Source organism: Citrus clementina, unplaced genomic scaffold (genome assembly GCF_000493195.1).
Source record: "Citrus clementina cultivar Clemenules unplaced genomic scaffold, Citrus_clementina_v1.0 scaffold_2, whole genome shotgun sequence".
Classification (NCBI taxonomy): Eukaryota; Viridiplantae; Streptophyta; class Magnoliopsida; order Sapindales; family Rutaceae; genus Citrus; species Citrus x clementina.
The window spans coordinates 26,035,158-26,058,795 of NW_006262688.1; the positions used below are offsets into that span (position 1 = coordinate 26,035,158).

The 23,638-nt window shown below is 33.4% G+C and overlaps 2 protein-coding genes across 3 annotated transcripts; both read right to left on the reverse strand.

The window, feature by feature from the left end:
- Positions 1-226: 226 nt before the first annotated feature.
- Positions 227-5,523, reverse strand: LOC18052429 (actin-related protein 2/3 complex subunit 1A). 2 transcript variants are annotated; one of them, XM_006447954.2, is made up of 15 exons: positions 5,251-5,523; positions 5,071-5,156; positions 4,645-4,721; positions 4,331-4,425; positions 3,536-3,605; positions 3,176-3,245; positions 2,943-3,016; positions 2,788-2,830; positions 2,226-2,307; positions 1,929-2,017; positions 1,730-1,815; positions 1,520-1,583; positions 953-1,059; positions 692-750; positions 227-607 (listed from the first exon to the last, which is right to left on the reverse strand). In XM_006447954.2, exons 1-15 carry the CDS (start codon positions 5,318-5,320, stop codon positions 540-542), a joined length of 1,140 nt encoding a protein of 379 aa, XP_006448017.1. In that variant the 5' UTR covers positions 5,321-5,523; the 3' UTR covers positions 227-539. The 2 variants fall into 2 exon arrangements, with proteins under 2 accessions (XP_006448017.1, XP_024046149.1); XM_024190381.1 differs by lacking the exon at positions 1,929-2,017 and having other exon boundaries at positions 228-607; positions 2,230-2,307.
- Positions 5,524-15,239: 9,716 nt separating this feature from the next.
- LOC18052430 (probable LRR receptor-like serine/threonine-protein kinase At1g07650) lies at positions 15,240-22,419 on the reverse strand. The gene is made up of 24 exons (XM_006447957.2): positions 22,134-22,419; positions 21,865-22,033; positions 21,507-21,578; positions 21,348-21,416; positions 21,170-21,241; positions 21,017-21,088; positions 20,855-20,926; positions 20,490-20,561; positions 20,344-20,415; positions 20,173-20,241; positions 19,975-20,046; positions 19,620-19,691; positions 19,470-19,535; positions 19,175-19,240; positions 19,034-19,072; positions 18,804-18,862; positions 18,054-18,439; positions 17,777-17,972; positions 17,254-17,400; positions 16,863-16,981; positions 16,563-16,773; positions 16,207-16,447; positions 15,882-16,032; positions 15,240-15,765 (listed from the first exon to the last, which is right to left on the reverse strand). The coding sequence occupies exons 1-24, from the start codon at positions 22,252-22,254 to the stop codon at positions 15,388-15,390; spliced, it is 3,063 nt and encodes a 1,020-aa protein (XP_006448020.1). The 5' UTR covers positions 22,255-22,419; the 3' UTR covers positions 15,240-15,387.
- Between the last annotated feature and the right edge of the window lie 1,219 nt (positions 22,420-23,638).

Consider the following 23,638-nt stretch of genomic DNA (forward strand, 5'->3'; position numbering starts at 1 on the left):
TTAACCCATTTTATCTTCTTTTTGGGGAGAGGCCAAATTTTTTACTTACTTAGCCAGTAAAAACATCATAACTTAACCAAGATGATTCTTAATTTCTTATCGATCATTCACATACTTTGAGCCTCTTGACGGCATATTCTCCAAATCCTTGTAGTCCTAGTTTTTAAGCGACAATTCTTAGTCGACAATTAAGATTTTTGTTTTCCCCTTTCTTTCTTTCTTCTACTACAACCAAGCAAAAAGCTGTTTAGAGAGAGATTAGAGAACATATATTACAGTCTCTGCTGTAAATTGTAAGTCTCAAACTGAAGGTGGAAAAATTTTGACTGTCAAATAGGGAAACATATCAACTACTGTTCTTCACCAAATTAATATACAAATCCATCATCGCGGCATCACATCATTGTTCTCCATGTCACTCGAAATACATTCAGAGCCGTCTGCTGTAAAACGTATAAATATCAACCTTCATAGATAGTTCAGTAGATCTTCCTGGCTCCCCAGATCCCATGTGCTATAAAATGTATAAAGATCAACCTTCATAGATGATAGTTCAATAAATCTTCTTGGCTCTCCAGATCCCATGTAACTATTTTTCCATCCAATCCTGAGATGATCCATGGTAAACATCAAGAAAGACAACTAAGCCCCTCAGATGGAAGCAGAATTGAAAAATTAGATTTTCACTAACCTGAAGTGGTGAAACGAGTTATCCTTGAACTCCCTGCCTCCCTGAGAGGTACAATGCAACTACAATTTCCAAAACACACGGTCAGATTTTTGCTCATCAACTGAACTGAGTGAGATAGTGGATTTTCCAGATAAAGAAGCAGAATAAGTAATTTTGATAAGGAAGTTGAAATTCTATCCCAAGTAATTCTGAAGTAATAGGCATGGCTGGTTAATGTGAAAGATTAGCTGTAATGGTATATAAATGTTATGAAGTAATTACTTTATGCAGTTTACGTGAGTGCCTCCACGTGTTCTTGAAGATTCAACAGCATCATTGCCCACACCATACTTTGATTGACCATACAGTTTTCCAAATGCTTCAGAGAACTGGAAATAAGAAAATCAATCTAATATTAACATAATTGCTCCTATTTAACACCCATAAATTTCCTAGGAATGCATAATGCAATGCCACAATCTCCATAAGCATTGAATCAGTATTTGACTTAGGAAGTTTGAACCATTTAGGCAGCTTCTTTTTTTAAATAATACTCTTGAATTACCTGAACACTACAATAATGTCTAAGCAACCTCTTACTTTTAATAGTAATTTAGCCTTTTTTCTGGCGACAAAGAAATATAACAAAACTTGAGAAAAGGGAATCATACGAAGTTAAAAATAATGTTAATAATGGCGCTCATGGGATTGAAGGTAATAATACAATATCATATATTGCATATTTCCCAGCTTATAGAAACAGTCTAATTTTATTTAGAGAAAAAAAAACTAAAGATTTTTCTCACTAGTCAAAAATACAATCAGAATGATAATTAACTGTATGCATACCTGTGATCCATACTTTGGACCTGACGATGATGTTTTCCTTTCGTCAAGGAATTTAATGAAGGTCCTAGACAAAAGCAAAATTAAATTAAGTTATAGGAAGAATAAACATGAATATAGAAGCTACTTCAATCCCAACCCAGAAAATAAGGAACAGCACCATTCCATATAAATTGAATGAAAGAGGATGTAAGACGTAAGATTCCTACATACCATATTCCTGTTTCATCTGCTGCAAAAACCATCGGGTTGCAGTCAAATCCCACACCTATGACCATTTTCTCAGAAACAAATAAGACCTGACAATACAACACATGAGGATGCACAATGTCCATATGTAACAAGAAGTTAGAAACTAATTAAAAGAGAAACAGTGTATCTCAAAAAGTGAGCAGAGAGGATGCTGACCCACATCACGAAGAGGCAAATCACGGAATGCAACATTTTGGGCCAAAGGAGAAGGACCGACATCATCAACAAAGTAAATCATAGAATTATGGCCTTCACAATATCAAAAGATTGCAGATACATGAGGAGAAAGCCATCTTTGTAAGTTCAAGCCCTCTAACATGATATAACTCTTAACTTCGTCAGTAATAAAACTAAACAACAACAAAACTACCAAAATGCCAATAACTTGCAATTAAGGATAAACATTTATGGTCAACATATGCCAAACCATTATGAGTAGTAAAGAGATGTTTCTGACCTACATAAGCTAAGGTATTGCCACTGGGTGACCACTTGACACCAAATGCCCAAGAAAATGAGAGATCAAGCTGAAGGATTTGCTGTTTCAAATGCAAAAGAAATCATTAAAGCCACAATATGTAAGATTTAAATGCAAACTGAATAACAGAAAATTCAGCAAACAAAGACATGAATACGCACAATACATGAAAATACTGGAAACAAAAACATGTTTCCTGCATTGAAGGAGTCACTTTCCAACTTATACAGGAATGCAAAGTTTACTGGCTCACTAATATAAAATTGCTAACAAAGTTGTCTCACGGACCAACAAATATTCAGTATAGTCAAGTAGAGAGAAGATCATGTATAAATGCTTTTATCTAACAAATTATAGATTTAAAACACCATAAGAAATCAAAAGTAGTCTTTAACAGACCTATCCTTCTTTTTCTTTTTCTTTTTCACTATAAGAAAAATAAGCATACACAAAGAAACTTTAGATGCACACGTTCTCCCAACACAATTCAATGCAAATTAAAAATTTAGTTCTCCAAGGGCAAAAGGAACAGATATTAAACCTCTCCAAATTTTGTGTCTGAGGAAGTGCCTTCCTTTTTTTCCCTGGGTCGATGCATGGAAAAACCCTTTAGTAAATAGTAATGATATAAAAGGGAAAGAGAGGAGAATGAACAACTAATAGACAGATAATGTCTTGTAATCTTATTGAACATACTTTATATCAACACCTTTTATAAAGGTGGAAAAGACCCTGCATTTTCCATCTGTTGAAGTGGTAGCAAGAAAAACCTGCAATATAAAGAGAAAATAACACCATGACATAATTTAGGTCTTCCTAGCACTTATGATAACTTAATTGAACAATATATATACACAAACAAGAAATTCCATTTGAACTCTTAATAGAAATCATACTTGCAAAAAGCAAAAGAAGTAGGAAATACTCACATTGTTAGGATGCCAAGCAACACTTGTCACAGATGAATCATGTCTCTTCCTGATGAGTTTGCTGACCCACCTGGATAAAAGAACCAAGAAGGGACAAATATATCATCAACCTATATGAGTTATAGTAACTAAACAGGTCTAGCCAAAATGGTATGCAAGGACTATGAATCCAACAGCTGTGGGGACATTACGAAGAAATTCAAGGACAATTACCCAACATAGACGCAAGTTCATAAAGTTAGAAACAAGTTAAGCCTGCATTTACACAAAAATCAAGCAGAATTCCATATATTGACATGCTCAACCCAGCATATAAACAGAAAAAGTAGAGAGAGAAGCTGCAAATTAAAGCTTTGTTACCAGTTATTTTCTTGCTCATAGTAGCAAATACAAACAGTTTTAGCACCACTCCCAACAGCAAACTTGTTTTCTGAGAGATAAAAATGGTGGTAACTCATTAGAATTAATCATCATTGTCAAGTTAAGAAAAAACTTAAATTTACAGTCAAATTTTATAATAGAAATTCATATAAAAATTTAATGGAACATTAATTTTCTAACTCTAAATGTGTAAACAAGAGTTGGCAGCCATCCTGACAGCCGCGGATTTATATTACAGGGTTTGGGGGCAATTGAACCCACTCAAAAATAAATTCCCTTTAATTTCCTATAAAGTTCTGGAAAAATTACCCCAGAGTGGGGGCAATTTTGTAAACAAAATTTGATATTAGGGTGAATTTCGTGAGTTATTATTTTTTACTATGGTATTGTCCCCTATGAATCAAGTTTCTTGATCCCCCCTGCATCCTGACAACTGGGTTGGCCATCTCCCAAGGACCAGCAAGGGTTAATCAAAATAAAAATGAACAAGTCTGGTTGTTCCATCCAAATTTCATCTAACGTCCAGATGCTATGACAGAAGGACATTGCTAGATTGTTCTAAACTTTCTTCTCACGAACCCAAAAAACCACCAGAACCGCATGCAAAAATGTACATATTCCTTTTCCAGTAATTATTTTCTTTATTTTCCAAGTCTAAAATATGTAAACTTAATCCAGTTCTGAGCTCGCTCTGTCAATCAATGTCTTACATGCCATTTGGACAAGATAAGTGAATGAAAAACAATACTTAAGTAAACAATAGGGTTCCAGTACCTTTAGGACTCCACTGAACACAAAGTGCCGCCCGATTTAGCCTAAGGATAACAAGAGTTGGCACCCACTCTGATCCTTCTTGGTTCCACACATACCTGAAAAGAAAACTAGGAATTAAGCAAGCAAAATAAAAACATTGGATATAAAGGATAAGGAAAATTGTCACCCCTAGTTTGTATGCACTTGTCTAAGACTTGAGGAGCAGGGAAGGGGTTGCGGGCAAGCACACAACTATGATGCTAAGATGTCTTATCTCATTGAATCAAATACAGAAGAAGAGTTGTACTGCCAACTCAAATGACAGAGGCACTTACGAATTCCGATCGTGAGATACAGTCACAATTCTGTTTGACCTGACACTCCAGTCTATCCCAGAAACGATTTGGTCATGCTGCCACAGAAATGAATAGAAAAAAACAAATAAATATAGACCTAGACATCATAATCTCTATAAACTGACAGAATGAATAAAGAAAAAGAATTGTGATTCATAGTATCTAAATCTTTTCAGTAACCAACAGGGATATTCCAATTTTTTGATGAATATAATCTTATCTTATTATACTGAAAGCATTACTGTAAAATATTGCCAGGGACAGAAACATAAATTTTTTTCAATTTAATTTTTGTTGAATTTTAGATAGATAGTTATTCACTCACAGCTACACATAAAGTGAAATTTAAAGCTAAAATTTAGGGCAAATTCTGTTCAGAAGAATATAAAACTAAAAAAATAGTACCTTCTGAAGAACATGAAGCTTCTCCCACTTTTCTTGAATCAGTTTATAAATGTGAACTTCGTTATTATTTGGACAAAATGCAACCACTGCAGCGAACATATAAATAAATAATTACACAAATTAATACTCAGAATAGTGTATAATTAAATGCATCTGAAAATTCAACGAAAAAAGACTTACTTGCGTGATCGGGACTCCAGGCATGGCAAGTGATGCACTGAGCAAACTGGTGAACTGCGATTGCCGCCATTTGTGTATAATACTTATTTGCAAACAGTGATAATTGATTTTTTTTTTTTTTTTTGGGAAACAATTCAAGTTTAGTTTACTGAATTTGAATTTTTAACTGCGAAGAGATCTGAATCTCAAATAGAGATTAGATCCAAGCGAAGCTGAGAAGTGAGAGAGGAAGAAGAGGGGGACTTTAACGTAAAGCCAACGTCTAGTTAAAGTAAATTAGGAATTTTGTATAAAAGATAAAAATATCATTTTAAGATTACTGGGTTACGTATTCAACTGAATTAACTTCTAAGATTTTATTGAAAAGTATTACAATGGATTAAATTGAATTATGTTACTATTTTTGTTTGTTGCAATGCGGGAATTATGTTAAATATAATAATCTAAGAAAGACAAATAACCATTTAATATTTATTTTAAATTATATTACTAATTATTGAGTTTAATATTTAATATTATTGTAGGTAAATAATAAATAATTTTTATGTTTAACATTCAATATTATTTTTAATAAATTATTGAATAAAATTTTAATATTTAATTTTATATTCAATATTAGTGTAAATAAATTTTGAGTTAACATTTTGATATATGATCTAATATAAAATTATAGTTTAAATAAATTATTAAATTAATTTTTTATATTTAATTTATATGAAAAACAGTTTAAATACATCTTACTTAAACCCAAATCGAAATGAGAATTAATAGTCTCACTACTTTTGAACTAAGATTTATACTGATCAGCTCGTTATGGCAATCAAATATGCCTAGGACTGAATTAATTTATTTTGTCCCAAAAATTAGTTCAATTTTACCTATAATCCTAGCATCTAAACATGTCCCGAAGGTAATTAAAATAGCTATCATAAATTAATTAGAAAAAATAAGAAAATCTTTTTTTCATATTACTTACTTTAAAATTTTGGAATATTTGAGATAAATCACAAATTTTTTTCCATTAGACCTTGAGATTATTTCATAAAATGATTGTCAAATAACGTTAATTGTGATTTAATGATTTAAATGTTTTAATAAATATTTGAGAATCTTTTTTTTTTTTAATGGAAAGCACTATTAATCATATCATTAAAAACCTCAAAGATTACAATGAAAGTAGAATAAAATAAATTTATAAAAAAGAATATTTTTTTTTAACAAAGGATAATGTATATTCGAGAAATTGATTTGTGATAATTAAGCCCCTGCCCTAATATTTCGTGTATTTTAATAAATGAATATTTTGGATCACTCCACCAATTAAACAGTTACTTAAAACTGATTTAGAATCCTTGGAGTGTTAATAAATATTTTAGAAAACATGAAGGGCTTAGAAGAATACAATGTAGACTGGTTACAAATCTTTTATAAGTAATTATAGATATTTTAATTTTTTTATCTTAAATTTTATCTCAAATAATGTGTTATTTGTTGTAGTTGATAATTTTTTTTTATAAAACTCAAATGAATTAATTATATTATTTCATCAACTAATCAAACATATAATATATAATTTTTTAAGATAAAAAATTTAAGATGTGTGTAACTGCTTATCTTTTAGAAGTGTAGAATTGGTGCTTTGCGTTTTAAACTCGTGTTCTAGGCTATTTGAAGTGCAAATATTTAACAACAAGCCCATTCATTTTTGGGCTAAATCAAAGCCGAACATAGTAATTCAATTGGGTCAAATTTTTGGATCGACTAAGATTGGGCCTTGTTTAGGTTCCTTGATATTTCAGTCTACTGGAACCCATAACACTCCTCTAAAATTCTTATAACCCCCTTCCAAACTTTGTTGTCTAATACACCTTAGGTTTACTTTGTAAATACAAGCCCATAAATTAACGCAAACCACCATACTATAGAACTTTACCCTAAAAGAGTTTTTATTTTGAGTTTTTATTTATAAAATATATAAAATCCTAAAACTTACATTATTTTCTTTTTGTTACGTAGTTTCATAACTCTAAATTTTTATAAATTTTCTCTAAAAAATTATAATATAAATATAAATTACGAAATAAGATGGTGTAAGAAGTTTTTTAAAAGAGTAATTTATTTAAGGGATGTAAAAAGTTTATTGAAACAATAATTTATTGCGTTTTGTGTTTAATTGAATTTCCTTAATTTCAAAATAATAAATGAATTAATTAATATTTAGTTATTTAGGTAATTACAACAAAAAAAGGTTTTACAAGGAATTTAGAGAGATATCAAAAGGCCTACTCATTTAATTTTTAATGATAAGAAGCAAAATAACATTCGAGGTTATTGTTGTTGTTTCTTGTTGTTGATGCAATAATCTAGTCAAGATCATTATTATGACCAGATGATTACGTCAACACATGAATTTATATTTTCAGGGGAGACGATGCCACTCAAATTGGCTTTCTTGAGCAAGTTTTGATGACCGCGAACACCTAGACTTCATCTGCAAAGACAAAAAAAGTCAAAGGGGACTGGATGTTTTTTCAATAATAACCCTCCGATATTCAAGTCAGTTCTCGGGTCTTGTAAAAAACTTGTGCCACACTTTCAGTGGCTCAATTGTAACTATTTTAAGTGAAGATTTTAATTCCTCACAAGAACAAAAGTTATTCAAAAAGTAAAATTTCTTAAATTAGAAAGACAGTTTTCCCCTCCCCCAACAAAGAAGTGTCTTCCCTTGACTTAGATTTTGCAGGGCTTTTATAAGCAGTCAAAGATGCCGCGCCACCATTAACTCGTAGACTTTAGTGGCTTAGTTGAATGTGTTTATTGGCTAATGGGTGAGTGTGCTGGTTACAAGACGGTTGGGGGGTTAACGTGGTAACTGTCTGGATGTGGGCATCGTGCCTAATTTTACGGAGACAACTTGCTAGTCGACCTTTGACTGAGTCATTGGATCGACCTGATTTTGACTCTTCTCATGGATTCTTTGATCGTCCTCATATATACGAGCAGATGACTACCTCCTCGAGGTACCACTCCTCTCGAGGATTGCTTATAAAACAAGGAGGCCACATTCTACTCGGACGTTTATCAAGTAGTGGTGTTTTAACCACCCAAACAATTATTATTATTAAAAAATATTAGGAGTATAAGCATAATTCAAATCTAATTTTTGACGTAGCCTCCTTATTTTGAACTTAAGCATCTAGATAAAACTAATTGAAAATCAAGTAGAGAAGCCCCGTGAATAGGATTGTGGGGAATATTCAACATTGCATACTACATATACTATATCTCTCATTCAACCTGAGATTTTTTCCTCTAAACTAACTGCATGCACCAAAAAAATCTCACTTATTTATTGTTAAAATGTGAAAATCATTAAGCTTTTCCATGAACTACTTCGTGATATCTTTGTCTAAAAATAAATGAAAATCAAATTCGGCTGATGAAGCAAAAATAAAAAAAATAAACAACAATTCCTTTTGATTATTGATGATTCTCATGCCTAATGTTTTTCTTCATATTTTTGAAAGAGAGTGTAAAGAAAGTAACAACGTATCAGTCGACCAACTTCAAACAAATTATTAAGGGTTTTCAAGCACTTTAGTACAGTGAAAAATCTTCAATCCAAACAAGAGAGGCATCTAATCTAAAATTTTTAAATGAGCCCACATTTTAAGGGGTGTGATTAGTCTATCCCTCAAGCAATTGGGGGATATCTGAGTCCCAACTCCGAAGTCAAGGCACTTGTCCGATGGACTGTTACATGGATTCGAGATAATGTCTTTTCACGCCCAATCGAATAATGTGTCACGGCAGAGGTAATTTGATATGGATTACTTGGTCATCTTACATGTACCAGGTAACACCTGGAAGTTTCTGTGAATTGGTCAGCTTATATTAGAAATAAATATTGTAAGAGAGATTGTAACATCTTTCAAGTTTGTTTGGTTTGATATTCTGGACGAAAACGGGTTGCCGTTTATTGAGAAAACGGCTAACCGTTTAAGTCCAGAGAGCATGTTTTTTGTTCTGGAATAAACGGCTCACCGTTTATGGTGAAAACGGCTTACCGTTTAAGTCCAGAGAGCATGTTTTATGTCCTAGAATAAACGGCTCACCGTTTATTGAGAAAACGGCTAACCGTTTATTTCCAGAAAGTTGTCAATTGGAAAACGGTTAGCAAGATTGAAAAGATTTCAATTGTAAATCGATGCATTTTCAAACCAAAAGAGTTTTTTTCGAAGAAGTACCATTTCTAATGGTTGTATTCTTTCAAATAAACATCTTATTCATAAAAAGAAGGACATACAATAAGATTAGAAATCAGATTTTGAAGATTTCATGCTTGTTCTAGAAATACAATCTTATTTGCTAAAGATTGTATTCAGGATTTGATATATCTTGGGGGTAATTTGCCATTAAAACTCTATAGCAAACCAAGATTGGTGAGGGCAAATAAAACCTTAAAGGAAAGTGTGTAAACACGTCTCAAATCCTAAGAAATTTCATTGTTCTTTGCCTCCATATTCTCATAATTCACCAACAATCTTTAAGGTTTTATTTGTGCAAATGGAGGTTGAGAAGAGTTTGACATCATTTCTGAATCCTAGTGTCCATCTCGATCGTTTTGATGGAACTAATTTCACTCGTTAGAAGGGAAAATTGTTCTTTCTCCTTACTGTTCTTAAAGTGGCATATGTTCTTGATATGAAATTGGAACCATTTCCAGAACCAAGAGAAGATGATACCGAAGTTGTTAAGGCTGCAAGGAAACGTCGTGAAGATGATGAATTGATATGCCGGGGTCACATACTCAATACGCTTTTTGACAGATTATATGATCTCTACAATTCTATGACTTCTTCGGTGGAAATTTGGAATGCTCTTGAATACAAATACAAAACGGAGAAAGAAGGTACTGACAAATTCCTTGTATCTAAATATTTTGAATTTATTATGGTAGACACAAAATCCATTCTTGATCAAATACATGAGTTACAAATTATTGTTGCTAAGCTTCGAGAGTTAAAAGTTGAAATTTCTGAATCATTTCAAATTGGGGCTACTATTACTAAATTGCCTCAAAGTTGGAATGATTATAGAAAGAAACTCCTTCATAGTAAAGAGAACATAACTTTAGAAGAATTGCAAAAACACTTGGTAATTGAAGAAGAGACTAGGTCTCGTGAATCCAAGGATAAGCATGATTATACTAAAGTTAATGTTGTTGAAGCTAGTAAATTCTCAAAGAATTTTAAAGTCAAGAATGACAAGAAATTCAAGAAGTCCAGCACACAAAAGTTTTCTGGAAATTGTTTCTTTTGTGGTAAGAAAGGCCATCGCCAAAGTGATTGCAGATTCAAGAAGAAAAATGAAGAAGTGAATTCTCATAAAGCTAATGTTATTGAAAACAAATCTGAAGAGATTTGTGCTATGGTTTCTGAAATGCAAATTGGCATGATTACTGAAACCAATATGGCTGAAACTAAGTCCTATGATTGGTGGCTCGATTCGGGTGCAACAATTCATGTTTGTAATGATAAGAAATTTTTCTTATCATACAAAGAAGAAACTGAAGGACAAATGGTTCTCATGGGGAACAATAATGCAGCCATAGTAGCAGGGAAATGAGTAGTTGAGATCAACTTCACTTCTGGAAAGAAAGTCACATTGTATAATGTCTTTCATGTACCTTCCGTTAGGAAGAATCTTATTTCTGCTAGTTGTATGTGTAAGCATGGGCTTAAGATTGTGCTTGAGGGTAATACTTGTATTGTGTCAAAGAATGGATTATTTGTTGGGAAAGGGTATTCTTGTGATGGAATGTACAAACTCAGCATTAATAATAATAATATCAACTTAGCTTATATTGTTGAGTCTTGTGATGTTTGGCATGCTAGATTAGCACATTTGAACTTTAGATCTTTGAAAAACATGTCTAAGCATGGTTTGATTAATTGCAATGATGTTAAAGGTCATAAGTGTGAAATCTGCATCCAAGCTAAAATAACTAAGAAACCTTTTCCTAAAGCTGAACGAAATACTCAAATATTGGATTTGATACATACTGATATTTGTGAGTATAATAGCATTTTAACAAGAGGAGGTAAGAGATACTTCATCACTTTTATTGATGATTGTTCTAGATACACTTATGTGTATTTACTTAGAACAAAAAGTGAAACTTTTGATAAATTTAAAATTTTCAAAGCTGAAGTTGAGAACCAAAAAGATAAGAAAATCAAAATGGTTCGTAGTGATAGAGGTGGTGAATATTTCTCAATTGAATTTAATAATTATTGTGAGGAAGTTAGAATTATTCACCAAAGATCAGCTCCATTTACTCCTCAACAAAATGGTTTGGTTGAAAGGAAGAATAGGATCTTCACGGATATGATAAATTCCATGATCCTTAATGCAAAACTACCAAATAATTTGTAGGGGGAAGCATTACTCACTGCATGTCATATTCATAACAGAATTACATCTTTGAAAACACATATATCTCCTTATGAAATTTGGAAAGGAAGAAAACCAAACTTGATGTATTTAAGGGTCTGAGGTTGTTTAGCCTTTTATAAAATACATGACCCTAAGTCATCAAAGTTGAGTGCTAGAGGTATAAAAAGTGTTTTCATAGGATATGCTGAAAATTCCAAGGCTTATAGGTTGTTAGATTTAGATTCTAATGTGATTGTGGAATCTAGAGATGTTGAATTTATTGAGAATAAATTTCAACATGATTCTAATATTGAATCAGAATCAATTATTGATCAACCATGTGTTAATACTCCTGTTACCTCCACTAATAATAATAAAAGGAAAGAGTCTACGACATCTTTCAAACTAAGGAGGAGTCAACGTGAAAAGAAAGAAAAAAATTTAGCTCCGGATTTTATTTCATCACAAGCACTACTCTTCTTGGTTGAAGGGGATAGAAAGAATGTACTTAACAAAGTACCATTGTTGTTAAATATTGAAAAAGATCCAAAGACATTTAGCGAGGCTATGTCTTCTAGAGACGCTTCTTTTTGGAGAGAGGCGGTAAATGATGAAATGAATTTGATAATGTCGAATCAAACATGGGTCTTGGTTGATCTTCCTCCAGGATCTCAACCAATTAGCAGCAAATGGGTATTTAGAAGAAAGTACAATAATGATGGTTCTTTGCAAACTTTTAAGGCTAGATTAGTAGCCAAAGGGTTTAAGCAAAGAAATGGTATTGACTATTTCGATACATATGCTCCGGTAGCTAGGTTAACTTCTATAAGAGTGCTATTTGCAATTGCTTCATTGAACAATTTATATGTGCATCAAATGGATGTTAAAACAGCTTTTCTTAATGGTGATCTTGATGAAGAAATCTATATGGAACAACCTGAGGGATTTGTTTTGCCTGGAAATGAGAAAAAAGTATGCAAGTTAATCAAATCTCTTTATGGCTTAAAGCAAGCACCAAAACAATGGCATGAGAAGTTTGATTCGGTAATTTTATCACATGGTTTTAAGCATAATAATGCTGATAAATGTGTATATTTTAAATATACGAATGATTTTGGTGTGATTATATGCTTGTATGTTGATGACTTGCTTATCTTTGGAACAAATATGCAAGGAGTAGATGATACAAAGAAGTATTTAACTTCACAATTTAAGATGAAAGATCTTGGTGAAGTAGATACTATCTTAGGTATCAAAGTGAATAAACATAGTGGGGCTTACTCATTGTGTCAATCTCATTATATAGAGAAAGTGCTTCTTAAATTCAATTATTTGAAATTTAAAGAAGCTAATACCCCATATGATTCTAGTATTAAATTACTAGAGAATTCAGGCCGAATAGTAGCTCAACTAGAATATGCTAGTGCAATTGGTAGCTTGATGTATGCTATGCATTGTACGAGGCCTGATATAGCATTTGTAGTTTGCAAAATGTCAAGATTCACGAGTAACCCTAGTGTTGAACACTGGAAAGCAATTGGTAGGATACTTGGTTATCTTAAAAGGACCGTTAATTTGGGTTTGTTTTATAATGATTATCCTGAAGTACTGGAAGGATATTCAGATGCTAGTTGGGTAACCAATACAAGAGACAATAAATCCACTTCTGGTTGGATTTTTACAATTGCTGGAGGAGCGGTTTCTTGGGCTTCAAAGAAACAAACGTTCATAACTCATTCAACAATGGAAAGTGAGTTTATAGCACTTGCATCTGCAGGCAAAGAAGCAGAATGGCTGAGAAATTTGTTGTTTGATATAATGTTGTGGCCACAACCGATGCCATCTATTTCTTTGTACTGCGACAGTGAAGCTACATTGTCTAGAGCTTATAATAAAGTGTATAATGGAAAGTCTAGACATATTAGCTTAAGACATGAATATGTGAAACAATTAATAGCAGATGGTGTTATTAATATTGTTTATGTTAGGACTAATAAGAACCTAGCAGATCCTTTAACAAAAGGTCTTTCAAGAGACTTAGTTAAGGATACATCTTATGAAATGGGATTGAAATCTTTATATAATAAAGTCACCAACGACGGTAACCCAACTATGTAGTAGTTATACCGCTACTCCACAGTTAAATGGGTAATAACAAGTTGTTGTTATGTGACTGGTTTGACACCGAGTAATAAATAATCCCATTCGAGATATTCGGTGCAAATAGCTACGGGGTTGAGGTTGAGTATTTACTCTTAATGAAGTTCAAGTCTTTTAGTAGCTAAAGACATGATTTGAAACTTCACCTAAGTGAACATAAGAAATGGTGCCGTTTCTAACAAGGTCATGGTTTAATCTTGTAAATGTTCATGAATCCAAGATAGAGCACAAGGCCGGAATAGTGCTAACTATTGGAACACAACTTTGAAATCTGGGATAGCTTATATGTGATGTATCTCCGGTATTTACTTAAGAGACAAAGTTTAATGCTTAGCACACTATTGTCTTGTAAATGCTTTGAAATACACTCACTAATTAAAGGTTAAAATCGAAAGATACATTTTGTATGTATAAGTTTATCATTAATAAATCTGAAAAATATTACAATCTAGTGGGGATTGTAAGAGAGATTGTAACATCTTTCAAGTTTGTTTGGTTTGATATTCTGGACGAAAACGGGTTGCTGTTTATTGAGAAAACGGCTAACCGTTTAAGTCCAGAGAGCATGTTTTTTGTTCTGGAATAAACGGCTCACCGTTTATGGTGAAAATGACTTACCGTTTAAGTCCAGAGAGCATGTTTTATGTCCTAGAATAAACGGCTCACCGTTTATTGAGAAAACGGCTAACCGTTTATTGAGAAAACGGCTAACCGTTTATTTCCAGAAAGTTGTCAATTGGAAAACGATTAGCAACATTGAAAAGATTTCAATTGTAAATCGATGCATTTTCAAACCAAAAGAGTTTTTTTGAAGAAGTACCATTTCTAATGGTTGTATTCTTTCAAATAAACATCTTATTCATAAAAAGAAGGACATACAATAAGATTATAAATCAGATTTTGAAGATTTCATGCTTGTTCTGGAAATACAATCTTATTTGCTAAAGATTGTATTCAGGATTTGATATATCTTGGGGGTAATTTGCCATTAAAACTCTATAGCAAACCAAGATTGGTGAGGGCAAATAAAACCTTAAAGGAAAGTGTGTAAACACGTCTCAAATCCTAAGAAATTTCATTGTTCTTTGCCTCCATATTCTCATAATTCACCAACAAATATTCAGTCTTATGCCCTATGCTAGGACTATGATTATGTATAATAATTCCAAATGCAATAAAAAAGTCATCCATTATTGTCAACCCTTTAGTTGAATTCACTGGCACCTCTTCCCTGTATTCTTAAAGTCGAGAATTTGAGTCCATACAACAATGGAAAGTTATTTTCAGGAATTTTCTTTGTTGGACTTATGCTTTTTGCTTTAATAATAATATAAATACTTAATGGTTTGATTACTATTTTCATACAGATGGTCATATGTAATCAAATTCTCAAAATTCAGCTGTAATTTACAATTGAAGCTGTTTTATTCATACATTTTCCGATTTTTTCTGTTCAAAAAGGTTAAATTGCTAAAATACTCGGAGACTATACAGAAAGAGACCTTTTTTCTCTCGACATTATTACACATAGAAGATCATTTACTCATCATGCTGAACCAAACTCTCTCTCAAAAGGACACAATCTCCTGTTTTTATGCTTGAATTTGAGCAATCAGTGATGGGATCATAGCTAGAGATGCTCAGGGTTTGGCTCTGACGTTGCCAGAAATGACTTCTTACGGCCTTAAGTTTAGAATTAACAGCTAAAAACCCAGGATCTGCGAGCAGGTCTTGAACGACAGTACGACCTTCAAGCATGCTCACCACTTGAGACATTGTTGGCCTAAGAGTTGGAGATGCATTAGTGCACAAGAGAGCCACATTAAGCATTGCCATTGCTTCCTCTGATGAATACTCGGAGCCCAAACTTGTATCAACTAGCTCCAATAAATTTCCTCTTTCTTGGAGAACATAGGCCTGAATGAAACCATGCAGGGATATGATATACATGCAGCATGTTAAAATAATAAGAAATTAAAAGACTGAATATTCATTTGCTTTTAATAATATAAATTTACAAGCAAAATATTTACCCAGTCAAGAAGGTAAACGAAATCCTCATTAGGCCTGTAGTTGGTGTTGCTCTTTCCGCTGACAATTTCTAATGTGACAACTCCAAAGCTATAAACATCTGCTTTGCTTGTTAAGTATCCACGCATTGCATACTCGGGAGCCATGTAACCACTGCAGAATACAGTAAGTATTCAGAAAAGGTTGCAAAGTCACCCACCCAAAAGAATAAATTACACTAAGTCTGTGGGAAAATGATGTAGGACTTTGATAGTTGTCATGAATCCAATAGAGACATTCAACTGGAAGAAAGAAAAATGTTTCCTATATTTTTATGGAAGAACTTACATGGTCCCAGCAATTCGTGTGCTGATGTGAGTTTTATCCTCTTCATAAAGCTTTGCTAAACCAAAATCAGAAATTTTAGCATTGAGATCCTTGTCAAGCAAGACATTGCTCGTCTTGATATCCCTGTGCACAATTTTTATCCTAGAATCTTCATGGAGGTAAGCCAAACCTCTAGCTATGCCTATGCAAATCTTTTTCCTAGTAGGCCAGTCTAGCTTTAATCTGTATTCTGTATCCTTTCCTGTCAAGAGTTAGAAAAAGAAAATCAATACTATTTACAGCTGAGATGATAAGAATTTGAATATTGCCTAGGGGAAATGTGGCATATATGGATATATGGAAAATTCTAAGCTTACCAAAGATAGCACGGGATAAACAATTATTTTTCATGTACTCATAGACCAGCAGCAACTGATTTCCTTCAACACAACATCCATAGAGTTTCACAAGATTTGGATGTTGCTGTGCAGATATCATCCCTATTTCATTTACGAATTCACGATTTCCTTGCCTTGATTTTGAGGAGAGCTGCTTTACAGCAATTACAGTTCCATCTGATAATATACCCTACAATCCAAAATTGCCAGCTACTCATTTTTTTTTTAATCTTAGAAAGTATAGATAGGGCACGCAACTTAACAAAGCATAACATTTACCTTGTAGACTGAACCAAAACCACCCTCCCCAACTTTGTTTGCCGGATCAAAATTGTTCGTTGCAGCCTTAATCTGTCTTAGTGTGTATAACCCTGTTTGCAGATCTAGACCTCTCAGCTCTGCAAATAATTCAGTATTAATGCCAACCAACCGGTACTCATAATAATAGTACTTAGAGATGACAAGTACTGATTATTTTTCTGGAATGCCCATATGCCGGAATTCCATAATTCATAACATGTACAAATTAATTTAGAGATATAGATTATAATATTTGCCAAGAACTAATGATGGTGAAATTGAAAAATGCACTGAATCAGTATTCTAATCTTCAGAAAATATAACATATGGGCAGATGCTAATAGATTAAAGTTAATCAATAACCACACACCTTTATCTGCAGAAACTTTGCCGCCCAGACATCCTTTCCAACGCATGATAAACAAGATCAAAAGGACAAGTAATACTGATGCACCCACTATTGCAGCCATTATCATCACGTGATTCTTCTTGCTGTGAACTACAGGGGGCTTAAAGTCTGTACGAGAAGAGGCAATTTATTTCCAATCAGTGAATGAAAGGGACAAGTTTACTGTAAAAGGTATTAGCACTAGCACTCTAACTTTCAGTATCAAAAACTGAATAGGTATCTGAAAATTCTTCCTTGGCCTAGTCACAACGAATCCTTGTTTACATAACTGGGGAAAAAAAAAAAGGCCAAACATATCATATTACTAAAGCATTGTGCTGAATAAAGACATCCAATGTAATTAGTTCCTTTCCAACAAAAACTGCCAAGGGGATGGATGTGCTTAGAATCAATTGTGAAACTACAAAATTGTTGAGGTTCCATCCATTCAAGCATGAAGATTTGTAAAATAAATATCAACTATGATGAAAATACAATAACTTACTTGACTTTACTGATATAGCAGAAATTAGAGGACCATAAGTTCCTCGTAATGGTATGCCAGTTGTCCCTCTTCCAGCCCAGTAAAGGTGGATCTTTAACGTGTGACTTGTCACTTCCGCAGGAAAATTCTTTACAATGGGAATACCCGTTCCGCCAGCTTCATCCTCAATATTAAAATCCTTCTTGACCAACTTTTCCTATGTTCAAACAATAAGAAATCAGTACGAAAAATTTATGGAGGAAAAAACAAAAAAGAGTTTGTATAATTAAATAGTAACCTGGATGTAGATATCAAATATACGCTTTCCCAGACTGTTAAATGTACTGTCATTTTTGAAAATGATCTCTGCAAAGTGAAGTCTAACGGTGTAATTTCCATTCCCAAGGCAGAGCCCATAGTAAGTGAGTGAGAGTGGAGAAACACGTGCCGTTCTATACAGTTCCAAGTCAACCGCAGATACCTTAGAAAGAGTTGATGTATTGGTTCGAATATAATTATCTAAATCAGTATCGTCGTCCATGAATTTTCCAGTGCTGCTAAATGCCCAATACTGGCCAGAGGAGTAAAACATAGAAGCGCCTCTTGCTTCCATATCAGCTTCATACTTGGTGTGGCCAGTATTTATTTTCGCACCACCACAGTTAATGTGCAAGGTGTAATGATCTGTGTGTATTTACGTTTCAACGGAGACATTGTGAGCTAAGAAAGAAACAAATGCCCAGATAAATCAACCCATAGCAAATGTGGCTACTGGTTGCTTCCAAATTTTCAGTCAGAACAGAATTTCATTTTTGTGAATCATATATGGGATTATATAAGAACATAACTTCACTCTTAACCCTTCACACTCACGACAACAACTACTCTCAAGTTTCATGTTTTGGGATACCTTTAAGCTGTCATGGCTGTGATTAAAATGGATTACTTTTCAAGAAAACAATTTTACAGTCTTTATTCTTTAATTCAGTGACTGAAAATTTGAAGTTCAAGCAAATACAGAGGATTTTCGAAGCCCGACGTAACTTACACTGATCAGCAGGAGCAGAGCAAGGAAAGTTCTGTCTTAGGCATGGATGAACTTTATCTCTGCAGCATATAAACTAATAAATAGGGAGTATTTTCAAGAGTCCACAATAAGTATAGATTTTTTAATCAAATAAACAAAGTTGAGGGCAATCATATGAAGATCATAAGCAATAAGTAAGCTTCTCTTACAGCCAGGTAAAATATGTAGAAATATGGGCACAAGATTCTTACAATTTATTACGCGGTGAGGAGTAGCTCTCAACTAAGTTCCTGGAAACAAAAAGGGTAAATGCTTCACCTCACTCACTCACCAAGTCACCATAGATATAAGGATGCATAAATGATAGAAGATATATGTTAAATTACACTCACACACTCCCTCGAGGACATTCAATTGGATCTGAGCTTTCCCAAGTGAAATTATTTAAAGATATATCCCTGTAGATAAAAAATGAAGTCTAACATCAGCAAGTATGCTCCCTCATTATGCTAAAACAACCAAAATACTTATTGTGTAATTTTCTAAGGGAAATGTCAAGGATGCATCAGTTGGCATGAGATTATTTCAAGACTGAAAAATATGCATTCAATTATTTTTAGATGGCTGTTTCATGCTGTCAACTGTTTAGAAGCAAAATTGGAAATTGAAGCATGAAAATATACATACACATTTTTGTTACTGTTGAAGATATATTTAGGCACAGGTCCTGTAAGCTTGTTACCTGTCAAATACCTATGAAAAAAAAAGGGTTCATATTAGCATCTATAAAACATGACCACTCTTTAGGAACCAAAATTTAACGGACTATCCCCTCACATGAAATTTGTTTTTGCCAGTTTTTCAAATGTAGTAGGAATTCCACCGGTCAAGTTATTAAAACTGAGGTCTCTGCACGGATAAAGAAAAAAGTACATAAATTTTATTTGGAACGAAATAATATCACTCAATCATCGTTAAGTCAGAATTAACTGTGTTTTGATCTGGCTCTGCAGAAAAAGGCACATTAGCGTTAAATTGGCTGAAATGAATTATATGCTTCTTGTCCTTAGCTTCTGATCTTAATAAAATGATATTAACATGCATCATGGCCCCACTGGAGCAAAAAAGATTCAAAACAGAGCTTTCAATTGTAAAGGACTTGCTAAATTAAACCATTAGCATGACTACTTACATGTTTTTCAGCTTTGTCATATCCCCAATATAATCAGGGATCTCTCCATGTATCAAACATTTTGTGAGGATCCTGCATTTCACAATTTGATCCAAGTACTCAGTGTGTCTGTGTGTGTTTGTATGGTAAATATTTCCACATTTAATGAAGAGGGCAAAGAAAAAGAAGAAAATAGAACATCATGCAAATATAACTCACAATGTCTTCAAGTTCATTTTATCCAATTTTGGGAAAGCAGACTCACTGCCTTTCAAGTCACTTATCCTCCTAAAGGGAAGGGAAAAGGGGCAAAAAAACTTAATCAACTCAATTTTCCATGAAAAAAGAAGTTTAAAAGAAGAAAAGGGAGATGCAATTAGGATTGCGTACAGATCAGTCAAGCTAGTCAAGGCAGAAATGCTGGCAGGTATAGGCCCCTCCAGAGAGCTACCCTGGATATGCCTGTAAAAGTAGCCTTATCAACTTGTCCTGAAAGCTCCAATGGAACATAAATTAGATACCATTAGACAACTTACAATTTCTGAATCTTCTTCCATTTACCGATGAATTCAGGAATCTTCCCAGAAAAGTTATTGTCACTTATCCTCCTAAAATACATCAAATAGATGAAAACTTGCTTCTTAGTGTCTTCGGTGCAGATCAAAGAATCAGATTGATCACAATCCTCATGTAATGAAAGTGCATCAAAGAAGAATATTTGACAATGATAATCTAATTTTAACATGTTATATGGAAGATGCTTAGGAAATTCAACCAGTAACTAGACTTTAAATTGCAATCTAGTCCAAAATATGAAACGTACTTCAATAAGTGAACAAGTACATCCATATCTTTTTTTAGCATCCATAAGTTACATAAGAATGAGGCTATTTCCACTTACAAATCATTCAAGTTGGTCAATTTGGTAATTTCTGCTGGCAATTTTCCTGTGAAAGAATTTGATGATAGGATTCTGAAGAAAGATGGTAGCAACATTGTTACAAATCAAGAAATTTGGGTGGCTTATAACAACTTGTTTTACATGAAAGGAGAAAGGAATTACAGTTTCTGTAAATTGATCAGCTTCCTAATATCTGGTGGAATGCTTCCTGTAAACAAGTTCCCTTCGATACTCCTGTAATATGGAATATGTAAGATTTGAACTAAAATGATAAAGGTTGAACTGAATAGAAGCTATAAAAATATTTTGACATACAGATTTTTTAAAGTGGTGATGTTGGTGAGAACCTTTGGGAACGGACCAGACAGGCGGTTCCCCATCACAGAGCTGCGCATATAAAACAAAAGCATTTGTTGTATATATCTTAACTTGAACAATTTTCATGATAGGTTGATATGAAGAGGGAATTAATACAGTAATTAAAAATGCTTACAGCTCGACCAATTGCAAAGTAGCCCATTGTGGAGGGAAAGAACCGGTGAGGCAGTTACGGCTGAGGTCCCTATATGAATTGGAAAGCAGTTAAATTAAGGAACATATTTCAAACATTCCTATTCGTATTGAATGGAGATATATCATTGAATTTGCTTACAGTTGTTTAAGGTAGCGAAGCTTAGAAAGCTCAGTCGGGAGAGTTCCTGTTAGATTTTGAGCCTTCAATGCACTGCAGAAAAAGAAATTAATCACATAGCCTAACCATTTCAAAAAAAAAAAATATATATATATATATATATATATATAATCATTTACACCTACTTGGACTCTTGAGGTCACTTATTAGTCAGCGCATATCTCAAACTCCAAGGGTAATACTAGTTATATGTATATTGTTATGGTATGTCTTTCAACTCAATTAATTCACCCATGTATTTAATTGACATATGTAGTACACAGAAGAATGGAAGAGCAAATAATTATAACGATGAAGAGAAGAGAAGAGAAGAGAATACATTGTTACAACGTGGCAGGTGGCAGAGGAGCAGTCGCAGGTTACATTGCTCTCAAAGCCTTTCTTGTCATCTGATGACAGTTCCCAATTCCCTTTCTGACTGCATGGATCAACTCCAAAGTTCCAATCCTTTTTCCCCAGTTTTCTTCCGATTTGCTTCAATGCCTTCACTGCGAAGAACGAATAACTTATTGAATATATACATTACATATATGAGGTTTTTAATTAAGCTAAGCTAATTTTGAAGAGTTTAATTAGTTGGTCTGGTACCTTCTTCGGCATGGAGCTTATTAGCAGTGGCTGCAATTGCGTACCCAAAGAAGGTAACCAAAGAAATGAAGAGAATATGTGATGCAAGAACCAGCTTTAGAATTAGAATCAGAGAAGCCATTTGGATTGAATTGAGTGCTCTGCAGCTTCAGCGTTCTGGGCTCTCTTGCTTTAGCTTTAGCTCAGTTATGTTCTAAGAGTGAAAGTACTGCATGCAAATGCAACTGGAACTGGAAGTGCATTGTTAGAGTGGTTACTACTTATCATTTATCAACAACACCCAACTACTTACTATTATGTAATAGGAACTTCATAAATCATTCACATTAAAATAATATGAACATCACTATAAACGCGTTGAAAAACGTTGACCAACTAAGGCAATATATTTATATTTATATTTATTTTCATTTTTGGTTCAAACCCAGTGACCCACGGTACATGCACTACCTTTTAATTAATTAGTTGTGCTGGTGGGGGCTGGACAGTGGGTCACATGGAGCGAAAAATCTACTTTAAAATACCCAAGTTGAGCCGAAAAACTACAGCTTCATTTCTGGCCACTCTAGCAATTCATAATCACTAGACATACGTACTTCTTTCTTTCTTTTTTCCATCCCTTACTAGGGGACACAAAAATACTTGAAAATTAAAATCTAATTTAGAAATCTATATACTTTTAAGAGATATGTGAAAGTAATACATAACAAGAAATATGGGATACAAAGAGCTCTTCTCAGTGTAGAGTGGGGGGAAGCTTGAAGTTTTTAAAATTTAGTTTTGAGTAATGTATCATACTATCCAACTACAATGCTAACAGTAGATTAGAACTAGTTAGTGAAATCTAATCTGACATTTGTATCTTAAAATGTATAGTTTGAATCTAAAAGTTCTTTTAGCTTTAAAAAATCATAGAAAAAAAGAATGTTTTCACATACTTGCACATTAATTAGACTAGTTAGTGTTATTTAATCATAACTCTATACTATTATATGTCTAAGCTCAAATTTTTATACTTTATTCAAATATTAATATTATTAGTCACGATAGCCTCCTAAATGAAATTATACATTTAGATTTTATCCACCCCTACTGCTAAGAAAAAGACTAAATAACAAAAGAGAGAGAAGGAATTGTTGAGTTTCCTATTTTTGAGGGGACATTTGTCTTGAATGTACATATCGTTTGTACGTCAAGAGTGGTGTGAACGAATCATATCGAATTTTTATAGTCAAATACTCCCCCAATGGGGAAAAGAATGTCGTGCTTTTGAATTTAATTTAAACTAATTAAATATATGTGTAATGTATGCAGTTTATTAACTCTCACCGACAGAAAGTCGAAGCCAACTGGCAAGTGGCCACTTGTCCATTTCAAAATCAGCCTTCATAGTTTTCAGCGTGTGAAAAATTGACACGTCTAGAAGTGGAATGTTAAATTAGTAAACGCGCTTCGCAGATAAAACAGTGTATGGAAAGCGAAAAGGGCTTCTGCTATTGCCATCA

What these genes read in the sequence shown, in the direction of transcription:
- LOC18052430 (XM_006447957.2), bottom strand. Translation starts at nt 22,254, where the DNA reads ATGGCTTCTCTGATTCTAATTCTAAAGCTGGTTCTTGCATCACATATT. An exon ending in ACTTTGCAATTGGTCGAGCT is followed by an intron (nt 21,242 to 21,347) that starts GTAAGCATTTTT and finishes TTATATGCGCAG; the next exon opens with CTCTGTGATGGGGAACCGCC. An exon ending in GAATGTCCTCGAGGGAGTGT is followed by an intron (nt 19,073 to 19,174) that starts GTGAGTGTAATT and finishes TTTTGTTTCCAG; the next exon opens with GAACTTAGTTGAGAGCTACT.
- LOC18052429 (XM_006447954.2), bottom strand. Translation starts at nt 5,320, where the DNA reads ATGGCGGCAATCGCAGTTCACCAGTTTGCTCAGTGCATCACTTGCCAT. An exon ending in TTGCTTGGCATCCTAACAAT is followed by an intron (nt 3,017 to 3,175) that starts GTGAGTATTTCC and finishes TTTATATTGCAG; the next exon opens with GTTTTTCTTGCTACCACTTC. An exon ending in AACTCGTTTCACCACTTCAG is followed by an intron (nt 608 to 691) that starts GTTAGTGAAAAT and finishes GGATCATCTCAG; the next exon opens with GATTGGATGGAAAAATAGTT.